Source organism: Lepidochelys kempii, chromosome 2 (assembly GCF_965140265.1).
Source record: "Lepidochelys kempii isolate rLepKem1 chromosome 2, rLepKem1.hap2, whole genome shotgun sequence".
Taxonomy (NCBI): domain Eukaryota; kingdom Metazoa; phylum Chordata; order Testudines; family Cheloniidae; genus Lepidochelys; species Lepidochelys kempii.
In genome coordinates, this window is record NC_133257.1 from 41,118,648 (window position 1) to 41,145,275 (window position 26,628).

A 26,628-nucleotide genomic window follows, 5' to 3' on the forward strand; every position below is an offset into this window, starting at 1 on the left:
GAACAGTTATAATAAATATTATGTTATTCCTAATATTTTGCTACCCTAGGCAACCACTTATTTCTGTCCTGTATGATACAGCCTGGAAGAACTACATATTGTAGAATCTCTTTGCTGTTCTAGTTTAGTCCGATTTTATGATCTCAAAAATTGTCATTTGTTCGGGAACAAAATATTCATTGCTCCCTGATGGGGAGCCATAAATTGTCATTAACCAAGCTGAGTATATTTCTTTACTTCCTTGATGAAGAGACAGTGCTTGTACATACTATTGCCGTTGGCTTTTCCAGTTTTATTTGCACCGCCAGTCCCTCGATTAAATAGGAAAAGCCCAGAAGGCTTGATGGTTTTTATTTCCAGGTGATTGATTTTATAGTGTGAGTTTTGATCCAGTTTCCTTGGATCATGAATAGATCCATGTGAGTTCTTCAGCTGGGTGAGCTGGCATTCTGAGTTACTGCTGGTTCCTATTCCAAGCTCTGCCAGTCAGGTTTTTTTTTTCTTCTTTCAGCATTAGTCTTGATTTGAATTGCCAAGAAACAGAAATTGAGGTTGGTTGTTTTTTTTTTTTTTAAGAGGAGAGTAATCGGTTTAGAATGTGTGTTTGTGCCCAACACATTGGATTTTGAAGGAGCAAGCACCTTAGATGTAAAGCCAGAGATACTAGAGGGTAATTCTTGCTTTGAAACTAGTATTGAGTTAGATTTCATTGTCATGAAAAGCTTTATGCAAATAGGAAGCATTTTTAATTTATTAGGGAACCATAATCCTACTGAGTTTTCTAGGAGATGTTTTTGCTTGAGATTTGAAGAAAATGTTTGCCAGATGCCGAAGGGATAATAAAATGCCTGTGTCAATCATTTTCCTAAATATTCTCTGCATGAAGAAATATCACATGGGAGAAAATTGTATTTACAGTCATGATGAGGGCCTATGAATCAAAGAAATAAATAGAGGGAGGAATGGATACTGACATAAAGATTTGAAATATCTGCCAATTTCAGAACACATCCTGAAAAAAATATCTTTTGATGCTACCAATCAAAACTCAAGGGAGAAACCCTAAATAATTACATGATTTTGGGTTCTGTGCTTTGAGATACAATGAGATTCCATTTCTGAGCAGAAGGGAGATGGGAAATTGTGTTGGGCAACTTGCAATTTGCTCACATGTCTTTAGAAGTAGTTTAACTCCAGTGAACAAGATTGGTTGGGGCTTCAATCAAACCATGGTGACTTTGGGGGGAGAGGGGGGTTTAAACATGCACTGGTCTCAACATTTCAGAGACTGGGAAGGCTGAATGAGATGGGGCTATGTGTTTTTATCCTATTCTAGATCTCTGTAAGCTAGTTAATATTTCTTAAAGTATGAAAGTTAATTTTATAACCTGGCATTCATTTACTAGTTTAGAAATAACCTTGACATAAAGGAAGGTGCCTTTCTTGCTTCCAAATAATCCCTAAGAACTAGTTGACAAGACCCTGCTATGTTCAGTACTAAAAAGTATGCTTCATCAGGTGAGTGTTTGATGTTCTTCCCTCTCCTTTGAAGGCAAAGGTGAAACCTGGCCACCTGAATTGAGATCTATGGCTTAGCTTGATGCTTTTGCAGTTTTTGGGTTGACTCTAAGAGAAAAACATCAGCTTGGTCTCTTGTTTGCAGAAAAAAATTGAAGAAAATTGAATTAACATCTAATTTCATGAGGATTTTTGGCAGCTATTTGGCCATATAAGTGGAATTCTTCATGGTACTGTGGGACAGTATTCCTGTTCTCTCACTTTTGTGTCAATCATGGCAAAGGCATGTAAAATCAAAACCATAAATAAGCACATTTGAGAGATATTGCAAAATTCAGGTCAAGATTTGCTGTTAGCCAAACTGTCTAAACCCAGACATAAGGGAAATGAACTAAACTGCAGTTAAAAACACACGTATCAGAGGCCTTCCCTTTCACTTTGTCCACATCTTGTGATTACTTTTTAATGAGACTCTTCCCCACAGAACCAAAGATAGCAAGAGCACTGAGCACACGTGAATAAAAGAGAGGCCATCAAAGCATTCAGAGGAACATCTCATCATAACCATGTTAAACCATGGGGAGCGAAACCTTCAGTATTTTAACTTCCATTTTCTAGTCATGGAGTGAACCACATGAATGTTTTGAAAAAGTTAACTGTTTCAAAACAAGGGTAGAAACAGCGAGATAGGTCAATAAATTGAGAGACCTAATCATGCCTAGTACATATTTTATTATAGCTATTTCAGTGGAGACTCCACATTATTATATTTATTTTTAAGCCTTGATCAGGTGCTTGGCACTGTACAAGATAGTCCCGCATCCAGAGAGCTTACCACTTTAAAGGTATAAGGTACCTTAACATCACAAAAGGGACTACACTAGAAGAATCAAAACACAACACAAATTGATCACTGCCCCTATTTATCCACATCGGTCCAAGGGGCAGATTTACTACAAATCCAAAGAATAGTCTGAAGGTCCTGTCACTAGTGTTCCAATGGGTTACAGTTCTTGAAGCTCCCCTCCAAATCCTTGGTAAGTATATGTTGCCTAATGTGAGTTCTGATTGAAAGAATTCCAGGCAGTGGTCCTAATACCACGTGTGCACTGCAATCTAATCATTAACATTGGAAGAGGCATATGACCCATCTTAGCCTGGCCAGAAAACAATGCTAGCTGCATCTGACTGCCTTGAGAGAGAGACAGAGAGTGAGCCAGTGTGTGTTTTCATATGCCTCCCTTCAGACTCATGTGGTACAACCAACATCTGGGGTAAACAAGTATTTTAATGTTTTTATAATCTGTAGTGTAGTGAGGCATTTCCTGGCTCCTTTGAGTAATGGCCACATCTCTGAGGTGATCTATTTTACTGTGTACTGCACGTGCACTGTTATTTCAACAATGCGCTCACGGGCTGTAGTGCTGCATAAAAAGGAACTGAGCTGAGGCATTTTTACAACATAAAATATGGCATACTGTTAAAATTCCCCTTCTAAATAAAACAGTTTTCAAGCTACATTAAAAACTTTACTGACCTTTGGAGATTTAAAATGTAAATCTACTGGCAAGTCTTTCTGAACCCTTATGAAGCTATAAATAAAGCAAATTATTTGCATATTATTTGCATATTCCCCTACAATGGAGGAGGCCAATTTAACCACTCACGCATTAGGAAGCCATGTCTCTTTTAGCATGTTCATTGCTTGTGGTGCCAAGAGGCAACCATCTATGTATTGACACCTTTCAGTGATGACTAGTTCCAGTTTTATAGTAAACTCACATCTAATGGAAAGGGTTCAATCCTATGAGAAGTGAGGATCAAGCCCCAGGCTGGGATCTATTACTTCTTCAGTACTTTCAGTTTTATTGTGTAACTCAAATGGGACCAAAGCAAGGCTATGTACCACACATTTACTAACCTAACCAATTATTGCAGATGTATCTTAAAAACAAAACCAGGTCAGGATTGCTGAGCCTTTTCTCAGACTATGCCTTCCTCCCACAACATCCAACAACTCAAAACTTACTCATCTGCACCACAGTATTCTTTGGGATGGGTACTCACAGGGCATTTTAAAGGAAATGCTGCTTCCCCCTTGCTCCAGAAGGGATGCAGTGCAAATCTGTGCAAAGGTTTATTACATATGCTCCTGTCATCTAAGGTTCACCAGTTGTGGCAGGTTACTAAGCACGTCTGCTTCCGATACAGGTTGGACACAGCCTTGTAAATCTGTCATGTTCAAAGACAGCTGCTGGTGACTCTTTTGTGGGTTGCCATAATCTACAGGTTGGGAGTCACAGTTTTGGAGGGTGTTTGACTAATATGCTTCCTAAAGAATAAAAGTAGACTCTAAGGCCTGGTCTACACTACACAGTTAGGTTGATGCAAGGCAGCTTATGTCGATCTAATGATGTCAGTGTACTCACCTACATAATAACTCCTCCTCCACAAGAGGCGTAGGGCTTATGTTGGTGTAGTTAGGGCAACAAAGTGTCTGTGTAGACACTGCATTGCTTACATTGGCTGTTGGCTCCCCACTCAGGGAGCCGAGAAATCCAGACAGCTGCATCCTCCATTCCCCCCACCACTGCTCGAGTGGGGAGCCAAGAGCCTGGGGACAGCTGGGCTCCTGGTGGGGAGCTGTGCAGAGCTGAGAGCCTTGGCTCTGAGCCCCGGCTCTGAGCCCCCCACACTGCCCCTCTTCAGTCGGTGGAAGCACTCCTTCCATGTGAGGACGTGCAACACCAACAGAAGGAGGTTAGTGTGGACATCAGCCACCGCAGTAATTACCTAACATAGATTGACTTAGGGCCATAGTATAGACATGCCTTAAAACTAGAACTGATTGCAGATTCTATTTTTTCCTCTTTTTTTGAAAACTTCCCTGGACTTTCTTCTTGCTGCACTAATGCCTATTTTCATCTGCTCTCCTTTGGAAAGATTTAGAGACCCTTGATATATTTGCCAACTAATTTACAAGAATTATTGCATTGTAAAAATATTCAGAAAACCTGGATACAATTGATTTTTCTAAGATGACTTACTGGAAAATATATATTTGGTTAACCCTTTAATCCCTTGGGGCACTGTACCCAAAACACTTCCAAATGAGCCCTTTAAAATCACCATATTAGTTTAATAAGAATCACACATTAGGGAGGAGTTTTCTCAATTTAAGAATACTGATCAATACTTACCCCTGAATAGTAAAGCATGTATATTAGGCCCATAAGGGGGTAAATGAGGAATTATGGACTACGTTGCTTTCACTATGCAAATGACACAGCTCTCTTTGGTCTTTCTGTCTCACCATCTAGTGCTGTTGAACAGCTGGCCTAATGTTTGGCTGAGGCTGACACACGGATGAGAACTAAAATAAATAAAATAAGACTGAGGTAAGCTTTGTAGGTTGAGGAAGCAACTATAAAATCTGGCCAGGGTAACCTCTGCTCCATTTACCGAGGGTGCCTGCCTGCCATTTGTTACCATAGTGCACAAACTGAAGGTGTTGCTGGATCCCTAGCTGCTGTTAAATGATCGTTGCCAGCAGTGCCTAGGAAGGGCCTCCCTCCGCCCCACTCTTGGTTTGACTAAGAGATTGCAGCTGATGCAGATGTTGCTATTATTATTATTAATATTACCGTCGCACTTAGGAGTCCTACTCATGGACTAGGATCCCATTGTGCTAGGCACCATACAAACACAGAACAAAAAGATAGCCCCTCCCCCAAAGAGCTTATAGTCTAAGTGTAAGTATACTACTGTAAATATATTGTGTATACACACCTAATTATTGCAGCATGCTCTGCATGGCACCACCCCTACGGCAGCCTAGAAATTAGATCTAGTACAGAACACATTAACCTGATTATTAAAAATAAGACAATTACCTGCTTTGTAACTGGTGTTCTTCGAGGTGTGTTGCTCATGTCCATTCCATATTAGGTGTGTGTGCTTGCTATATGCACCAGTGCCGGAAGTTTTTCCCTCAGTGGTATCCATAGGGGACTGGCTCTGGCGCTCCCTGGAGTGGCGCACACATGCCGTGGTATAAGGGGCGCCGCCAGCTGCCCCCACCCTCAGTTCCCTCTTGCCGGAAACTCCGACGGTGGGGAAGGAGGGCAGGTCATGGAACGGACATGAGCAACACATCTTGAAGAACACCAGTTACGAAACAGGTAACTGTCTTTTCTTCTTCAAGTGCTTGCTCATGTCTATTCCATGTTAGGTGACTCCCAAGCAGTAGCAACGGAGGCAGGTAGAAGTTCATGGATGTGTAGCTTGTAACACAGCTCTGCCAAATCCAGTGTCGTCTCTGGCCTCCCATGAATGTGTGAACGTGTGAACTGAAGACCATGTTGCAGCTCTGTAAATGTCCTGGATGGGGACGTGCATCAGGAATGCCAATTGCACTGTCGTCGAGTGGGCCTTCACCAGAGGTGGCAGTTGGAACTGCGCTAACTCATAACAGGTCCAGATGGAGGAGGTAATCCAGTTGGAGATCCTTTGAGAGGACACCGGAAGGCCCTTCATCCTGTCTGCGTCAACCTGCAAAAGGGCTTGGTACACTCAGTTAAAACGTCAAGGCACTTTGGACATCCAGGGCGTGCAGCCGCCTCTCCTCATTGGTCTTGTGCGGGTTAGGACAGAACACTGGGAGGAAGATGTCCTGGTTGATATGGAAGGAAGACACCACCTTCAGCAGGAAGGTTGGATGGGGTCGCAACTGTACCTTGTCTTTGTAGAAGACCGTGTAAGGTGGTTCTGAGGTCAGGGCTTTAATCTCTGACACTCGTCTAGCTGACGGCACAGGCACAAGGAAGGTGACTTTCCAAGATATGTGGGAAAGGGAACGAGAGCCCAAGAGTTCAAAAGGTGGACCCGTGAGTTTGGAGAGAACCAGACTGAGGTCCCATTGTGGGACAGGATCCCTAACAGGAGGGAAGAGCCTTTCGAAGCCTTTCAGGAACCTGATGGACATCTTGTGCAAGAATACCGATCTACCCTGGATCAGCAGATGAAACACCGAGATGGCAGCTAGATGAACCTTGATAGAAGAGCGAACTAGGCCCTGATTCTTCAGGAGAGCAGGTATTCCAAGATTGACAGCACAGAGGAGTGTGTCAGGGAGATGCTACGCTCAGATGCCCAGTGGGAGAACCTCGTCCACTTCGCCAGGTAAGTCGCTCTAGTGGAGGGTTTTCTACTTCCCAAAAGGACCTGCTGCACCTCCCTGGAACAGACTTGCTCCTCTGGGTTCAACCATGCAGCATCCACACTGTGAGGTGGAGGGAGGCGAGGTTGGGGTGCTGGAGGCGACCGTGGTCCTGTGAGAGAAGGTCCGGGCAGTCAGGCAGCGGCTAGATCCAACAGCATGCCAAACCAATGCTGGTGCAGCCACGCCGGGGTGATCATAATGGCTCGGGCCTTGTCCCTCTTGATTTTTGACAGGACTCTGCTGACGAGCGGGGGATGGGCGGGAATGAGTACATCAGGTCTCCCGACCAGGACAGGAGAAAGGCGTGCGAGATAGCGCCCTTGCCAAGGCCCTGCAGGGAGCAAAACTGATGACATTTCTTGTTCAGGGTGGTGGCATACCAGTCTCCTGAATCCACGGAGGGATGATAGAGGCCAGGGAGACCATGTGGAACCTCAGCTTCTTGAGATACTTGTTGAGGTCTCACAGGTCCAGGATGGGCCTTAGGCCCCCTTTGCCCTTTGGAATCAGAAAGTGATGGGAGTAGAACCTCTTGCCCCTGAGATGTAGGGGGACTTCTTCCATGGTCCCCACCTGCCGCAGGCCTTGTACCTCCTGATGCAGTAGACTCTCATAAGAAGGGTCCCTGAAGAGGGACAGGGAGGGAGGGTAGGATGCGGGGAGCATAGAAAGAAATTGGACGGTATAGCCCTGCGCCACAGTATTGAGGACCCAACAGTCCAAAGTTATAGATGCCCAGGCTGGGAGGAAAAAAGAAAGGTGGTTGGAGAACCGGAGAGGGGCAGGACCCAGGACAGTGGCTGGAATGTTACCAGGCGCACCCTCAAAACGCCCACTTCAACCCCTGCTGATAGCGGGAAGAGCCAGCCTGTGCTGAGGTAGAGGGCTGCTGGCCCTGATGACGTTTGTAGCCCTTGCCCTTCTTCTGGAAAGACTCTTGCCTAGGCTGTCTGCACTGCTGATGGGGAGGCTGTGGCTTAAACTGCTTCCTTTGCTGTGCATAGGCCCAGGGTCTTGAGTGTAGTGTGCAAATCCTTCAGCCCGTGTAGCTTATCATCTGTTTTCTCTGCAAACAGAGTTTGGCCATTGAAGGGGAGGTCCTGGATGGACTGTTGAACCTCCACCGACAAACCCGAGGACTGCAGCCACACTGCCCTCCTCGTTGTTATGGCTGAAGCCTTGGTCCGAGCCACAGAATCAGTCGCATCCGAGGCCACCAGCAGTGCCGCCCTCGCCACTCCCTGCTCCTCTTCCAGGATGGCCTGGAACTCTTTTCTGAGGTCCTCTGGGAGGGAATCAACAAATTTGGCCATTAATTGCCAAATATTAAAATCATAGAGGCCCAATAGGGCCTGATGATTCGCCACTCTCAGCTGTAGGCTTGATGACCAATAAACCTTTCTCACAAAAAGGTCCCATTTCTTTGCCTCTTTATTTTTGGGAGTAGCCTCTGGTTGTCCCTCCTTTCCTGATCATTGACTGCAGACACCACTAATGAGTTTGGGATAGGGTGGGTATAAAAATATTTATACCCTCTTGCGGGCACATAGTACTTGCGCTGCACACACTTGGAGATTGGGGGTAGCGATGAAGGGGTCTGCCAGAGGGCTTTGATAAACTTTGCCACCCCTTCATGCATTGGCAGCGTGACTCTAGCCAGGGCTGCTGAGCTGAGGATGTTGAAGAGAGTGTCCAAGGGCTCCTCTAGCTCCTCGGTTTCTAGTCCCAAGTTTGAGGCTACCCTCCTCAAAAGCTCTGGATGAGCTTTGTCATCGTCCTGGGGCACTATAGGTGGGGGCCCCATGATGGCCTCATCAGGGGACGAGGAGGACGATGCAGGTCCAGCAGTTGTCACCACCTCTGTGACCTGCTTGGCAGGGCTTTCTTCCCCCATCTGTTGCATCTGGGGGGCTCCAGGCATGGTGGCCTGTCTCAGGCGGGCAGGAGACCGTGGGTGAAGACTTGTTGGAGCCTCCCGACACCGATTTATGCCCTTGGGATGGCTGCGGGAACCCCCATGGGTTCCAGAAGTGCCATGGCACAGGTCATGGGCCCTGGGGCCACGATAATCCTGGCAAAAAGAAAAGGAGTACTTGTGGCACCTTAGAGACTAACCAATTTATTTGAGCATAAGCTTTTGTGAGCTACAGCGATGAAGTGAGCTGTAGCCCATGAAAGCTTATGCTCAAATAAATTGGTTAGTCTCTAAGGTGCCACAAGTACTCCTTTTCTTTTTGTGAATACAGACTAACACAGCTGCTACTCTGAAACCTGTCAAGATAATCCTGGCAGTGCTGCAGGGAGGACTGGTGCCATCAACAGAGGACCTTGACTTGCCTGCAAGGGTTCTTGGTCCAACTCTGAGCCCTGAGATGGAAGGCCGTGTTCCAGAGACCGGAACTGCACCAATGCCGATCAGGCATCCCGGTCCTAACTGTGTCCACCACCATGCTCCAAGTGGGATCCGTACGTGAGCGACAACACACCGCATTGAAATCTTAGTGATGGGCGTTGGCGTCTGGCAGATCTGTGACGGTACCCCTGCGATCTACACCAAACGCTTCCTGACCGGTGCCAAATAGTAGAGCGGGAGTGCAACCGACATGCGATGTTGAGCGTTAGCGCTGGTGCGGTGACCTATATCTGTAGGCCAGTGACTGGTACCAAGAGTCCCGATGGAGGTTTTTGCAGGATCAGTGTCGTACTGAAGGGGAGCGGCTACAACACTGCTGAGACTGGGGTCGCAGGGTCGTGCGTGCCTCGCTAAGTCCACACCACACTACCGACAACTTACGCTTCGAGCCCACAGAGCGATGGCTGGAATCCGGAGACCGGCACTGAGGGCTCCAACTAGCAGGCAGCCCAACGTCCAAGGCGTGTTGGCTCTGAGCGGGCGAGCGCTGATGGGACACTCCTGGAGGTGGCGAGCAGAGCTGCACTGATGGGGACTGAGGGGATGATCCAAGGGCAGGCTTACCCCTTGATTTTGGAGCTGCCATCACTGTTATGGGCGGCACTAGGAAGGACAAGATATCCTGCGCCACCTGCAGGGCCTCCGGGATCGACAGCATCTCCAGGTGTCGGATTCCTGTGCTGCTGTCTGGGGTAGCGGGCTCATCCCGGGATGGGCTAACCCGCTTAAACGAAGCTGGGTTACTGATCAGCATAGGCTTTTTGCACCAGGTCACAGTTCTTAAACCCCAGGGAGTGGGGCATGCCCCGTCCCAAGGCTAAGTCCCATCTGGTACATTATAACTAACTAACAACACACTAAGGGAACTAATACTAACTGATATAACGATTTACAACAGAAAGTTTGCAATGGACAGATCTGGAGAAGAAAAGGTTTGCCAAAGCAAAGGAACGTTCCAGCACCGTCACTGGCGGTAAGAAGGAACTGAGGGTGGGGGTAGCTGGTGGTGCCCCTTATACTGCGCCATATGGGTGCCACTCCAGGGGGCACCAGAGCTGGTTCCCTAAGGATACCACTGAAGGAAAAACTTCCGGCACCGGTGCATGGGGCAAGCACACACACCTAAGATGGAATGGATGTGAGCAAGCACTTGAAGAAGAATTTATCTTATTGTGAGTGCTTGAAATCAGTGCTCTTGGGTATATATTGGCTTCCTGTTGATTCTCAGGTGATATCTAGAGTGTTGGTTTTGAGCTACAAAGCCTAAATGGTTTGGGATCTGCCTACTTTGAATTTTCTCTCTCTGCCCTGTCATGCTGCTGTAGCTGAGATCAGCAGAAGCATGGAGGCTGGAACAGTCTCAATTTAGAAGTATTCTCCTTGAGGACCCCTCAGACTTTAACACCCACCCCTTCTATCCCCAGATTCAAAATAGTAGATTGCTGAGACTCAGACATCCTGCAAGACCTAGTTACTTGGGCTTTTAGGGAGGATGGGGCTTGATTATGCTAATGATGATGCAGGAGGCATTTTGTTGGGGCCAAGTCTTACTGGTGGGGTAAACTGCAGGTTTTATTTTGATTATATTATTAATATATAATAACAACACTTAGAGAGTGGAATCTGTAGGCTTCTGCACAGATTGGATTTCTAGCCAATAAATGAAGTAGAATAGAGGGCTATTGTTTGAATGCTACTTAAAATAAAAACCGTTTTTGGAATCTTAACTTTTCAAAGCACACACACACCACCCCACCCCACCCCACCCCACCCCCTTTGGTAGTTTACTCCCCTCTTAAGATTTTCTTATTGACCTTCTCACTTGTAAATGTTAATAAATCACACACATTATATTGCTATTCAAACCATCACCATCACACATGGGCTATGGATTTCCCACCTCCAAACCAGAGCACAATTGACCATTAACTATGCAGGGTCAGAGGCTTCCACAGGGCAATCACCACATTCTCATCCATGGTGAGTTGTGCACTCGACCTCATTGTCTAGTGTTGCAATGGCTGGGCTTGCTCTGCACAGAGGTACAAAAAAGTCTCCTATATGGAAATTCTGCAGCCACTGAGGTGTGTCCAAAGTAGCGAATAACTTAGTCCCACTAGTCTGTGATCATGGCCGGGATCCAGGAGAGATGTGCCACCTGGTGAACATTATCTTCAAGTATTGCAGTCATCTAGCTACTCCAGAGATTGTGAGTGGGCATAATCATTGCAGCAGACATGGCTGGTCTCCATTTCTGACTCTCTGCAGGTACTACCAGAATATCCTCTGCTGCCTCACAATTGCTTTTCAAACATTCCAGTCAAAAGTTTCTTGCTAAATAAGGAATAAGAACTGTGCATTCATCTTGGCTTCCATTTTGAGAAAGTTACCAAGAAATGGCATGGAAACCCAAGGATTTTAGGGTGCTTCCAAAGGGAATTATGGGAACTTCTCAAAATTTCCTACAAGTCACTACTTCAGGGAGCTGATCCAGAAACTGTGGGACATTTGCCCAACGGACAGTAACTGCAGTGGAGTAGAACAGGATAAGCATGGACATGTGACAAAACTGCCCCTGAGTCAACTTGGCTAGTGTGGACATAACGTAAAATTGGTATATATATATATCATTGATTTAATTATCCAGTGTTGACACAGTCTTTATGACTAAGTCACCCTCATGGCACTGAGGATCTGGAAATCCCAACCACAGCTAATAAAAAAAATTTCTTGGAACCACATAGTATGACAGTATTTTTTTATTTATTTATTTGTTTATTTCACTAACTTTGGCTCAGAGCTTCAAGCACTTTTAACTGATCAGGCTTAAACTACATTTTTTACAGGGAGGCTGAAGTCCTGAAGCATAAATCATAAGCTTAAAGAAAAACACCTGTGTAACAGTGTGAAACCAACTGTATAACAGTATTACGAGATATACAGAACAGGATGCACTTGGACACTACTTTTCTGCTCACTGGCTCACCAGTAACAAGGAATCATAAATCAGAGAGAGAGTATGAAAATCAAAGAAAAGCAAGAGGAAGTGTCAAAATGAAAACCTGGCAAGAATTACCAGTATGAGAGAAAGGAAAAAACTCCAGATTTTTTAAAAAAAAAACGTAGGGGAGATTCAGTGAACCTAAGATCCACTAGCAGAAAAACAAGCAGGAGAAAAGATGAAAAGACCCCCACAAAACAGGTCTATCCAGGCAGGAAAACATACATAGAAGAAACAAATAGGAAGAAATATTCAGCCCTCCAAAAAACAAAGGCCTGGAAACTCTTATCCTAGAAATATTCCACTTGAGGTCTCAAGGTGAAAGTTCATTCAATCCAGCATTACCATGGGTATACCTGATCACCACAGCCACACAGACTGTAATATTTACAGATTTCTTTTATTTATACATTCCCAAATGCTGTAGTAGAGTTCAAAATGACATGGTGAGCACATGAGCCTAGGATTGAAGAATAAAGTTTTTTCCTGTGGGGCCATCTAGTGCACAGTTTCTATATAACAGTAAATCTTCAAAATGTCCTGCATGAAACCATAGTTTTTCAATTTATTCTCATAATGAAGATTGCTTGATCAGATGTCTATAACGCACATGACGTAGAAACAGTTGTAAACAATTTATGATGGAATTCTATGACACCCTATTGTTCCTCTTAACCCAATATATACCACACAATGTCAGAATTCTAGCTGGGGTGACAAAGTGATGCAGTGTTCTTTAATAAATTACACAAGTGGTGCATACAATACTCAGGTGAACCGCCTAAAAAAATACATTCACCTAACGGGCTACTCAGTGCAGCTGGGTGTATGATTCTTGTCAGTACCAAAAGTAAAATTCTAACAAATCCAAATCTAACCAGTGCTAGAAATGAACTGGTTGGATCTCTGATTAGTCTTATGAAAAATAAACTTCTCTCTACCATCTGAGACTTCCAATAAAATGCAAAGCATTATTGTCTTTAAGTTTAATTCAGTAATGGCTAAATAACTAATGCAATATAATGTTCAGCAGGAACCCTTTAATGTTTGTGAACATGAAATATTTTAAGGCTTCCGAAATTTGTTTTAAATTCCTGCATTTCCATTTTTGACTTACAATGTAAATGTGTGAATTCATTTCCAAATATAGTCTGTAAAGAGAGGATAGCAGTCACTAAAACATCTCTGTTTGGATTTTCAGTTTTAATCTAAGAATCAACCTCAATAAATGTAATCCAGTATTGGGAGCAGGTACAACTTTACTTCATATGTGAATTAGGGAAAACTCCCACCAGTCGGTAAGTGTGTTTTGTTATGCTGTACCTAGGCTACAGTACATTGACTCATAGACTTTAAGGGCAGAAGGAACCACCAGGATCATCTAGTCTGGTTTGCTGCACATTCCAAGCCACAGAACCTTGCTCACCCACTCCTATAATAGGCCCATAACTCTTGCTGAGTTACTGACGTCCTTCAAGTTACAGAGAATCCATCATTTACTCTAGTTCAAACCAGCAAGTGACCCTGCTCCACATTGCAGAGAAAGGCAAAAAAACCCTCCAATGTCTCTGTCAATGTGACCTGGGGGAAAATTTCTTCCTGACCCCAAATACGGTGATCAGTTAGACCTTAGTATGTGGGGGAGACCTACCAGCCAGATACCTGGGAAAGAATTCACTGTAGTAATTCGGAGCCATCCCCCTCTAGTGTCCTATCTCTGGGCATTGGAGATATTTGCTATTAGCAGTCATGGATGGACCACAGGGCATTGTAGGCAATCTCATCATACCATCCCCTCCATAAAGAAATGGTTACTGTAACAGTGGCTCTTCAAGAGGTGATGCAGTGTGTATTCCACTTAGGTGTGTGCATGCCCAGTGCGACGGAGCCAAAGAGTTTGCATAAGAGTATCCGCTGAACTCGCATCTTGTGGCCATGGCCCTGCCCATGGCTATAGGAGACAGCACTGGCATGACCCGCCCCTTAATTCCTTTGCACCGAATGCCCATGAGAGGAGACTCCAATGCAGAGGGGATGGAGGAGGGTCTATTTGAAGAAAAGAAGAAGAAGAAGAAGAAGAAATGGTTATATACAGTAACTATGGTTCTTCGAGATGTGAAGCAGACGTATGTTCCACTTAGGTGATTCCCAAGCAGTGCCCCTTCCAGGAGATCGGGCTTGGAGTCTACCTACATAAGGATCTCAGATCTACTCTTCCAAAGTTTTCATCCTCTCTGGAAGATGCAGTAATGGCGATAATGGCCAAGAAGGTGAAGGCCAAGACTATAACAGGGTTCAAAAAGAATTAGATAAATCATGGAGGATAGGTCCATCAATGACTATTAACCAGGATGGGAAGGGATGGTGTGTCCCTAGTTTCTGTTTGCCAGAAGCTGGGAATGGGCGACTGGGGATGGATCACTTGATGATTACCTGTTCTGTTCATTCCCTCTGGGGCACCTGGCATTGGCCACTGTCAGAAGACAGGATATTGAGCTAGCTGGACCTTTGGTCTGACCCAGTATGGCTGTTCTTGTGTTCATAATGATTCATACATGTATGTATAGATGACCACGTGGCAGCCTTGCAAATATCCAATATGGAAATGGCATGAGGAATGCTATTGGCATTGCTTACACTCTTGTTCAATGAGCTCATATCCACTGAGGAGGCATAGCCAAAGCTTCTCATGTGCAGTCTTAATACAGGATGTTATCCATCTAGAGATGGTCCGTGAAGAGACCAATTGACCCATCATGTGGTGTGCATATGACACAAACTGGCAAGGCGAAGTATGAAACGATTCAGTTCTATCCAAATAGAATTCTCGACATCGCTTGACATCCAAAGTATGTAGATGCTGCTCCTTGGAAGATGAATGCGACTTAAGAAAAAAATATAGGCAAATATACTGCCTGATTCAAATGAAACTGAGAGACCACTTCAGACAAAAATTGTGGGTATGGTCGTAAAGTTACCCGGCCTTTGGAGAATTGTGTGTAAGGCGGCCCAGCCATCAGCATCTGCAACTTATGCACTCTCCTTGCAGACGTAATTGCTACCAAGAACGTGGTTCTCTGACACAAGAAGCAGTACTGAGTTTATAATGGCACCAGTGGCACCATGGTGCTGGGCCCACACCCAAAAGAGGTCCCAGACCAGCCCACTCCATTTGTCCTGTGCCCCGAGCCGCCGGGCTCCTCTCTGCCCACCGCCCCTCCTGTGCTTGCTCGCTCCTCTTGGCCAGCTGGCCCAGGGCTTCTCTCCACCCCCTGGCTCCGCTTTCTGGCTCCTTTCCACCCCCTGACCCCTCCCCCCTGCCCACTGCTTGCTCCTCTCAGCCGGCCCGGCCAGCTAAAGGCTCCTCTCCACCCCCATCACCGGCAGGCAGCCGCCAGTTGTCTGCCAGTGACGGGGGGCAGAGAGGAGCCCTCCGCTGCTGCCGGCCGCTCCACTCCAGGCCACTGGTGACCGTCAGTTTCTGGTCCCCCGGAGGTGGGGCCCGCCTCTCCCTACCACTCTGCAGAAGCATCGGGCTGGGTAAGGCGGCAGTTGCCTCCTCCCCTCACAGATGGCCACAAGACCTAGCCCCTGCCCAGTCCAGTCTCTAGTCCTGCAAATAAGCACTTGTGGGTTTCCCAGCCAGGCTCCATTAGTGGCTCCCTGACCAACCACAGCTGCTCCCCTACAAACTCCTGCAGAGCTGTGATGTCCGGCAGGTGCAGCCTGTTCAATGTGTGGCTCTGCCCAAGCTTGCCAGGGCTCCCACCCCCAATAGAGGTTGGCCACTCCTTGGCTCAGAACCTTTCCTCTTACCTGGGCAGGGAAGGGGGGCATGCACTGGGGAGGGGCTGAAGGGAGATGTAGTCCCCCGCTTTGCAGGTCCATCACCTTGGGAAGCAAGGGATTGGGCAATGGGGTTTCTGAGCAGTGGAGCGGCTTTGTGGGGAGCTGAGCAGACTTGGAGGAGAGAGATGTTCAGCTGGCAAGGGTCAATGGATGGGACTCCCAGGCTCCCCTGCTGTAACCACTAGACCCCACTCCCCTCCCAGAGCTGGTGAGAGAACCCAGGACTCCTGACTCTGAGTCTCTCCCATCTGTTAAGACTAGATTGCACTGCCTCCCAAAAGATGCAAGTGCCCAAGCGTGCTCCTAAATCACAGAAAATAAGCGTGCAAGGGGAAGGAGCAATGACACTGGTGTGGCTGATCTGTGACCCTAACACAGGGATTCATTAATTCAGTCCGTCACACGTACAGAGCAGGTCTCATTCCCTTGAACAGGGGCCAGACACACATACACACAGTCTCCAGAACTGGTTGGCCCATCTCTGCACAAAGATCTTTGTCTCGCCCTATCCCCTGATTCACAATGAAATAGCCACCCTACTCCGAGTCAGAGCAACTGGGCCCTCTGCTTCTGCCACCTGCACGGTCGTGAACCACTATTACTTGGTGTGTTACAAACCTGGATTGGCTGGGATCATGGCTGCGGAGCAAGCAGCACCCATTATGGCCCCTCTCCAGTGCACTCCTCGGACGAACCAGGTGAAAACACCTGGCCCAGCCACTTTCTGGCTGGATCTTGAAGTTTCGAACCAGGGGGCCGCAATTATGTTAATGACACAGGCCCAGGTGGGTTTAGAGTGTCCCCCTGCCGGAGCCCATGACAGCACATGTTTGCAGAGACACACAGCCATCATCTTCCAAACAAAGCACAATTTATTTTCCCCCAGGGGTATGAAGCACTCATGAGGGTGGATTAACACAGGGGCTGGAAGAAATGATCCAGCCCTAACTTTTTTCTGCTGAAAAATACTGATTTGGGTTCAAGGTTGGCTTGGGCCTGATTTTTAAGTCTGCGTATTATAGGGGCCCACAAATATGTTTGGAGCCAGGCCCACAAAAAGTTAATCCAGCCCTGACAAGAAGGGCAGGAGACAGGAGGCTAAGGGCTCGAACGGAGGGCCCATTGGACCCATGAGAACTGTGTTTAGGTCCCACCAGGGGAATGAACCTTGGACAAGATGATGTAGATAGAGAAGCTCTTTCAGGAATCTTGTCACCATGGCACTGGAGAAAACGGATTTTTCCTGAACAGGGGGGATGGAATGCGGATACCACTACCAGATGTGCTATCAATGAACTAAGAGCAAGCCTTGACTTCTGAAGGTGTATCAGGTACTCCAAGATGTCCTGGATAAAAGTCTGTGCCATCTGGAGCCCACAGGCCAAGGACTACACTGAAACCTCCTTCACTTTGCTAAGTAAGCCATCCTGGTAGAGGACAGCTGCTGAGCACCTCTCTTCATCTTCATTCAGCCATGCAGCAGCCGCGCTGTGAGGTGCAGGGAGCAGAACATGGGATGCAAAGTGCAGCTGTGATTCAGAGTGAGCAGTTCCGAATGAAGAGAAAGTGACACAGGAGGTCAAATCGACAGTATGAGAAGGTCGGAGAATCAGCACTGTCTTGGCCACATCAAGGCAAAGCGAATGAGCTTGGCCCGATGTGCTTTGAGCTTGAGAGGGACCTGAGGAACGATGAGGATAGGGGAAAAGGTGTACAGGAGAGCTGACTGCCAACTGCAGTGGAAGATGTCAGAGAGGGAGCCCAGACTGAGCCTCTCTCCTCCCTCCCACAGAGAGCGGAGCAGGCAACATGTCTGGTTTTCTCTGGTAGCAAACAGGTCAATGGTGGGAATGTCCCACGCTGCAAAGGCGATCCAAAGGACACTCATCTGCAGGGGTCACTTGTGATTCAGGGAAAAATAATGGTCTGTGAAATGATTCTGTACCCTGGGCAAGTGGATGGCTATTGGAGTAATATTCTCTTTAATGCAGAAGTGCTACAGATTGATTGCCTCTAGTCAGAGCACGCTGGAGTGTGCTTCCCCCTTGTTCGTTCCCATAGTACCAATATTGTGGTGGTATCATCAGTAAGTATGTGAACCACTGAGTGTCTGATACTGTCTTGAAAGGCGCAACATGCTTTGTAGATGGCCCGAAGCTCCAGTACAGGGTTATAGGGTGAGGCCTCCTGCTCTGACCACAGCTGTACTTTCAGCGACCCCAGGTGTACCCCCTCCTCCCCGCCAACCCATCAGGGAGGCGTCAATAACAACTGACTTGGTTGGTGAGGGCCAGGCAAAGGGCAAACTGGCAAACATTCTGTGGACATCCACCATTGCAACGAGTCTAGGACCAGCAGAGGGAGCTGAACCAATCTGTCCAGAGAATGTAGAGGAGGACAGTACACCATCCTGAGTCACATTTGAAGGGAGCGAAGGTACAATCTTGCAAACTGGACTGCTTACATGCAAGCAGACAGTTCTCCTGGGGGAGTTTTGCACCACTGCGCTTTTGCAGAATTCATGTCCCACTACGATTTCTTTACTTCCCTGCAGAAAAATGATTTTCTGATGGTGAGACAAAGGAAAGCAGCAAGAATGGTCATGCTCCTTACCCCAGCAGCATGGGCACGTCATTTGGGGCACCCAGAGCAGCTGGTGGAAAGGTAAACCACCACAGGGCTGGAGACAGCCCCCACCAGTGGCTCCTACCCTGCACCGGACTCAGCTGTTAGTCCTGGCTGGGCTGGGGATGACAGGACTTCCTTTTCCCCTTCAAGGAGCAGCTGGGGCTGGGTCAGACCCACCCCCATAAATCTCCTCTGGCTGCAGGAAGCGCCCCACCTGCCCTCCCCTTTTCCTGCCCAAATTGCTCGTCAGCTGCAGGAGGGATCATTGTACAGGGAGCTGTTCCCCCAACCTCCCAACTCCCGTGCATTCAGACCTCCCATAACCAGGTCCCTCCTTCCAAGATTCACCCCTGCAGCTGAACCCATCCCACTAACCTCCACCCCTGCACCCAGACCACCCCCACTCAACCGCCTGCACTTGAACCCCCATCCTGATGAGTTCCCCCAAACCTCGACCACCCAATGAGCTCTCCACATGTGGACACCCACCCCAATAAGCCCAAACCAGCTGCACCCAGATCCCCACCCTACCAAGCCCTATCCCCCACACCCAGACCACTTTCACTGGACCTCCATTGTCCCTGCACCTGGAACCTCCGCCCCGCCGTGAGCCCCTGTGCATCCAGATCGCCACCTCCACCCAGACTCTCCACTGAGCTGCGCGCACCCAGATTGCCCCACATGGAACCCTCTCATCCGACACCTGGATCCCTCCACACTTGGATCCTGCCATGCTGAGCCTGCTTGCCCAAACCTGGTGCACCTGGCAGAGAGGGGGATGGCCCCAGGGTGTTTCTGGGGCAGGCCCAGCCCTTGCACTGTGTCAGGGTTGGGTGCAGCCTCATGATCAAGTCCATGTCTTGGGGTGGAGAGTTGCAGGGTGATCTCCCACCACCATAGAGCCTGTGGCCTGAGCTCCCCACTGCCATACTGGAGCCTCCCCATCTATTTATTGACAAATAAAATGTGGAGAATTTTAAAAATATTGTGCACAGAATTTTTATATTTTTTGGTGCAGAATTTTTAATTTTCTGGTGTAGAATTCCCTCAGGAATAGGACATGTGGCCCAACAGTCTCAAACACATTTGAATGGTCATGGACAGCTGAGAGTGCAGACTGAGGCAAAGATGTCAAATTGTCTGAAAACAGTTGGGCAGCAGGAACACTCTTGATGCCATAGAATCTAACAGGGCCCCAATCCACTTGGTTTTTTGGATGGGAGTCACAGTTGATTTTCTGTTGTTTAGAATGAGACCCAGACAGTCAAGCAAGCAAAATATGGTGCTGACATGGACAAGAAATTCCTCTCTGGATCTTCCCCTCAGTAACGAGTTGTCAAGGTACTTGGGAACCGTAACAGTCCATTAGCAGCCCTCAGTGCAGTCATGGACTGTTGGGGAACGGAAGGATGACAACCCCAACTCAGTTCCACAAGAGCCTTGGGATCCTGGTGATAAAGGTAGAGCAAGAGCAGAAGGAACAGGTGGGTGGTTTGGCTCGTCTGTCGCCCAGAATAAGGCGGGAAGCAGTGCTGCAGGCGGAGGCAGTACCATCGGTACTGAGAAAGCCAATGCTGGAAGTGGTGTGACATTACCCAGGGTATAAATGGGGATAGATGGACAGCTGTGCCCCCTCCAACTTGGGATGCCTTTTGCACTTCTTCACTGTGGGAGCAACCACTCCTGGTTCTGCTTACACACAGTCTCTAGCATGTAAATTACTCCCAGTTATAGTGTAGGAGTGTTATAGCTAACCACTCATGAATTACATTACAGAACGACACCAGCAAATTCCCAATCCCAGACCCTCCCTCAGAAATGTGCAACTTGTACTGCCCAGCTCTCTCCTTCTGAACAATGCAAGAAAGTCCATCGTTTCATTAATAAAAAATGATATGCATAAACCCTGTTATCTCAACTGAAGATTCCCAACCACTCTAATCCAAACACACCAGTTTAGATACAGCAGTAAAACAGCTTTATTAATAAAAGAAATAAAACTTAAGTGATTACAAGTAATGAGGCATAAAAGAGTTGGTTACAAAGAAAAAAAATGCAAACTAATACCCAATTTAGCAAGCTAAATAAATTCAGAGCAAAACATTTTCTCACCACATGCTTTTTGCAGTGCTTACGGGATGAAAGCCTCCCAGCCAGGACCCCTCCCCCAGTTCAGTGTTTCTTCAGGTGTTGCGGCTGCTGTGAGCAGAGAGGAATGGAGGAGAGATGATTTGTGTTGTGTGCTCTCTGTTTTTATACCTGTCTCTCCTCTTTGAGGATTATCTTCAGCTGGGATTCAGGTGACAAAGTCTGGGGAACGGGAACTCCCACCTGTTTCTTTGCCAATATGTACATTTCTCACTCACACACTTCTTCCTGCCAAAAAATGGCCACTTAACCAAGTCATAGTTCATCTGATTATGTTGACACCTGGCTGAGGCATCAGTTTACCTTTTTTGTCTCTGAGGAACTGGTTTGGGCTGCTTCCCCAGAGTTGGAATATGCCTTTGTAACACCACACAGTAGAATCTTAACTTTACATACAATGTTGCCACACACATTTTACCAGAACAACAATGACCAGAGAATTAGGAGTTTTCAAATGATACCTCACAAAGCATACTTTGAACAAAATTTATCATAAAAATGGTAAGCATAGGGGTACAGTCTATCACAAACAGTGCTGGTCCCAACATGAACAACAGTACCGGAGTGACCGACTGTACCAAAGTCAAGGGGAGTGAAAAGCCTCAAAGGAAGCACTGCTGTGCCAAACTTCATTCCTCTGATGCTTAGAAGCTTTCCATCTGATTTCAAGCCTCAACTTATTGATGGCCAGTGTATATCCACTTGTTCCTATGCCAACAACAGACCCTTAACTTATCTTTTCTCCCTCCCTGGTGTTCATCCCTCTGATAAATTTAGAGAGATCAATCAGCCCTCCCCTCAACCTTATTTTTGTTAGGATAAACAAGCCAAGCTCCTTAAGTCTCCTCTTGTAAGGCAGGTTCTCCATTCCTCTGATCATCCTACTAGCCCTTCTCTGCACCTGTTCCAGTTTGAATTAATCCTTCTGAAACATGGGAGACCAGACTTGCACAATATTCCAGATGAGGCCTCACAAGGGCCTTGTATAATGGTAACAGCACTTTCCTATCTCTACTTGAAATACCTCTCCTGATGCATTCTAGGATTCCCTTAGCCTTTTTCACAGCTGTGTCACACTGGCAGCTTATAGTCATACTGTGATCAATCAATACATTCAGGTCTCTCTTTCTTCTGTTGTTCCCAAGTGATACATACCCAGCTTATAGCAAAAAATTCTTGTTAGTCCCTAAGTGCATGACCTTGCACTTTGCACTATTCCACCCCGGCCCCACTCCCTCCTAGGGATGGCCCTACATATCGGCAGTACCTCTCATCTTTGTGTCATCTACAGATTTTATTAGCACGCTCCCACATGATTGTCTATCTTACAATTATCAGAACTCCTTAACTCAAGAATGGCTGTCATTTTTAAAGGTGAACTGTAATACCTTAAAAATTCTCTCTCTGTATAAAAATGCTGAAGGGTGTAGTGATGCTCATACTACAAACTTCCCATGCACAACTGCAGGTTCCAGCACATTGCACAAAGACTAAATTCACATTAAAAGGAACCATCAGAAATCCCAAACTAGCAAAAGAAAACAGGTATAAGATACAATTGTTTGTCATCGGGGCTAAAGATAAACTGAAGACTAACTTCCAAGAGTCGAGTTCAGGGTTCTATTTCTCTCCTGCAACAGCTGATACCCCCTACACTTACAGCAGCTCTTCAACTATTTAAGGTGTTAATAAAGTTAAATGAAAAAACACAACTCTTTTCTAGGCAGGTGAGTAAAAACTGATTTTCAGCTCTTGTGTTTGAAAGTATATTTACTTATTTTAAGTGTAACCCATGTATTCTCTTTATAGTGAGCATACTAAGTCAGACCACTGGTCCATCTAGCCTAGTGTCCTGTCTTCCAAGAGTGTCCAGATGCTTCAGAGTGAGTGATCCATCGCATCATGCAGTCCCAGCTTCTCACAGTCAGAGATTTAGACACCGGAGACCATGAGGTTGTGTCCCTGAGCATCTTGGTTACTGGTCATAGATTGATCTATCCTCAATTAACTTCTTTAATTCTTTTTTAACTCAGTTATGCTTTTGGCCTTCACAATATCTCCTGGCACAGAGTGCCACATGTTGACTGTGTGTTGTATGAAGAAACACTTCCTTACGTTTCTTTTAAACCTGCTGTCTATTAATTTCATTGGGTGACCCCTGGTTCTTGTGTGGTGACTGCTAATTTGCATTACTTCACACTAAGTGTAGGATCCTAACTGTCTCATTTAAAGCATTTCAGCACACCTTTAAATGATGTAGTTCAGATTCCTATTTTTAAGGAGTTCTCTTCACACAGTAGGCCAAATCCACTTTTCTTGATAATAATGAAAAATGTTTATTCTGAAAATGCCTTTTAATAAGTTTACACTGACCCTGAAAGAAAAAAATTGGAACCTGTATCATCCAAAGCGCTAACACATGCTGCAGTCAGTGTTTCACAGCCTTTAACGTAGAAAGTCATTATTTATGTTCCAATTAAGTACTGAATTCTTTCAATGAAAACAAGTCATCTACACTGTCTATGCTAGAGGTGGTTACAGAACTTTACTCTGCAGCAGCCAGACCTGTTCAGCAGCAAGATTGAATGGGCCCTGAAAAGCTGACTGCTGTATACATAGGCCCAGATGGCATGCATTTACCAGAAGCATGAACTGTAATCAGAGTCCAGCAGCCATATGACCAAAGCTTTTTGAAGTGGAAACACTGTAAAAGTAAAAGATCTTTGATATCATTGGCTTCAACTGCATTGGAGCAACAACAAAAAAAATAGTATGCCCTTTAGAAAAACAATCTCAGCATAATGGAAGTATTTCTGGATGCAAAAGCCAACGTATGTTTTAAAACAGAAACTGATATAGACATTCAGAAGAAAAGAAAACATTTGAGCTATACAAACATCATAAATGATCAACAGCTTAGTTCATTAACAGGTTAGTTTGATGGAAAATAAACTGCCCATTACAGACATGGGGTACACAGGCATTTCTTGAGACTCGAAGGAATAATTTCTTTGGTAATATCTGTACATTATTTCATTACAAATATGGTGCTTATACCTCAATATTAAGTCTAGCAAATCTGTACTGTAGAGATGCTGGAGTTCTTAACAAAACAAGCCCTTTTTTATCGGCTGGTTGACTGGATAACATATGCAATAATCCTGTCAAATTAACAAATCCCAGTGCTTCTCCACAGCCAGCAGCTAATGAAAAATCCCCTTGAGTGACAAAACCTAAAAGAACTCTAGAGCAGTGTGAAGTAACATCTGGTAGAGGGTCAGGCCATAAGCCAAGTATTAGTTCTTTAGGCTCCTCAACTGCCTTTGCCTCAAGGGCATCAGAAGCACCACTTTCTAGAGCCTTCTCGTTGTTCTTTTTCTTTTTTCTCTCTTTGAGTTTCAGTATCTTGTGTTTGAATATGTCACTGTGTTTGGGCTCTTGAGGACCACAGAAGAGCTGGTCTTTGTTAAGCTGTAGAAAATCCTCCTGTGTTGGAATGCATATCATGGTATGTAATTCAGGGCTACCTTTTCTTACCAGAGACAAGCTGACCCACACCAGCACCCTTGGGTAGCACTTAAAGAGTGATAAAAGGGCATCTTCAGTCATTTCCTTCTGTCCAAGTTTTGAAGCAGGGCGTACCCTCTGACCTTTTCCACAAGTAGGCCGGCACCTGGCTGACAACTGCTTTAATAGCTTTCTGCTCCTGTTTGAAGTTTAAAAGATGCATTAGGGATGCTCAAGTACAATAAAAAAACCTCAGAAGTATCATTGTAAATTAATTTAAAAAAAAAACCCACTATCTTGGACAGCCTTTGTAAAGCTCTCAAAATCTAAAAACCCACAAAAACACAGGTATAGAACTATTTGCTGAAAACGGCACAATACATTTTAAAAATCAGTTATTTTATCAGCACTTTTGGCTTCAAATTTATTTGAAGCCAGATTTGCTTTTCTTCAGTTTTATCACTATTTTCATATGCTGCTATGCAAAATGAAACACCCACACCCAAGCACTTCTCTTCATGTGCGTTAGCATGGCTTTATCAGTGTTCTAGAAGTCATGTGAGATCTTCATTCACTCTGTAGAAACATGAGTAGTGAGACGAACTGTCCATATCCATGCATTAGAGATGGGAATACAAGTAAATGTATCAAGAGTGATAGAGTTTTTAAACCGGAGCTTTTAAAAAATTAAATTAAAAATTAAATTGAAATGCTTTTTAAATAGTAGCTTTTTAGGTGCATGTTTCCTTTTCTTTTTAACCATTTACACATTTCTTTAATAAAATATGCCACTTTCTCCCTACCACTGGCTCTCTGAGCCCTCCAAATATCCTTCCCACTGGCGTGGCCCTGTATTGCCTGCCTCCAAAGCAAGTACCAACCCGAACTGTTTACTAAAAGAGGCTCCCCACTGCAGTCAGTGACTCCCCATTCAGAAAGGGTAGGAGAATAGCTTACTTCCAATCACAGGTGGTTTTCTTTCTTTCCCCCCTAAGGCAGCTTTTTATCTCACCCTCCCACTTGGATAGAGATCTACCAGGTCAGAATTCACTTCCCATCCCCTCCGGGAGCCAGGGGACTCAATTAGATGGTGCGTCCTCATGGCTTGCCAGTAAGCCATCCCCTCTTTTAACAAGCATGCAGGACAGTAGTTACTGATAAGTCACTCCTACATACCTGAGAACAAAGAAGCCACTACTTGTTGCAGCTCCATCTTCTTTGCATAAATTTTGAATCTCTGTCATTTCTTCTATCATGCCACTCCGAGGATCCTCTATAATCAGTCCAGGTTTGGGCTCACAAGGAACCTGCCTTTGAGTTGCACAGCTCTTACTGTCTGCAGATGAAGTAACCACAGATTCTTCCTGAGCTTTGTTTCTTACTTCCCAGTCCCTGTTTAGTTGCCCCCACGGACAGAGGAAAGGTGCCAGGGTGCCAAGTTTGACATAGTTTGCCCTTTTTGCAGGTGGGCGTCTGAAAGAAAGAAGGAAACAGAAAAATGTCCCATAACTTGGAAGCAATGAAACAATGTTCATTATAGTGTACCTCAAGAATAAAGAAAAATTATGATGTTGAAATACCGGATAAAGGAGAATAATCTATTCAGCTAACTTGCAAATTAGAAAAAAATTACGTGCCAGGGCCCCCGTTTACCAAATAACTAAGCATCTCTTTCCTTGTATTTTAAAGATGGGCAGTTAACTCTTTAATCTTGTTAAGCAGGAATTCTGAATCTCTGGAAATTTGACTTCCATACAAAACTGCCATGTATCTGTACTTCTGGAGTGCAAGGGTTCTGCATTGTAACAGGTCTACTTTGTTGGCGCTGTTGTGCCTGATGTTACTCAATCTTCTCCCTAGCCTCTCGCCCCCGGCGGCAGGCAAAACATCTGACACTTATTTGCCCAGAGAGTACTTCCGCTTGTACCACGTTTCGAGACAGAGAATTAGAATATAAGCATTCATTTACTTGGGAAAATAACTATAATCAAGTGCTTTAATTAAATTGTTGTACTCTCTATAGTTTCTTGCACCCTCTAATAGATGATACCAAAATGTCTTGTCACCAATTGTATCCTTCTCCATTTGGCGGACACTGGTTTTCCCCTACAAGTTGCTAATGGAACTTGAAATGTATGGCTTTATTTACTTTGTTGTATTATGCACAATTATATTACAGCTTTTTTCTGAACAGAACTCTGGGAATAGGGTGCATAAAACTAACTAAAACAAACATTTAGGGGAGAGCACTTAGTCTACATCACATGGATTTTTGTTTCTTATTATAGTGGGATTTAAAATACTAAACACCACCCCACCACAAATCACAAGTCTAGAAACTGA

The 26,628-nt window shown here is 45.5% G+C and overlaps 1 protein-coding gene across 2 annotated transcripts in view; it reads right to left on the reverse strand.

Moving 5' to 3' along the window:
- Positions 1–20,602: 20,602 nt before the first annotated feature.
- The window catches only part of POP1 (POP1 homolog, ribonuclease P/MRP subunit), a 41,537-nt gene continuing 35,511 nt past the window's right edge, over positions 20,603–26,628 (reverse strand). For both annotated transcript variants that reach the window (XM_073330487.1, XM_073330486.1), the window contains exons 15-16: positions 25,462–25,758; positions 20,603–24,484 (exon numbers count right to left, since the gene is read on the reverse strand). In XM_073330487.1, coding sequence (XP_073186588.1) covers positions 23,830–24,484; positions 25,462–25,758 — 952 coding nt within the window. In that variant the 3' untranslated portion in view covers positions 20,603–23,829. The remainder of the gene's footprint in view (positions 24,485–25,461; positions 25,759–26,628) is intronic.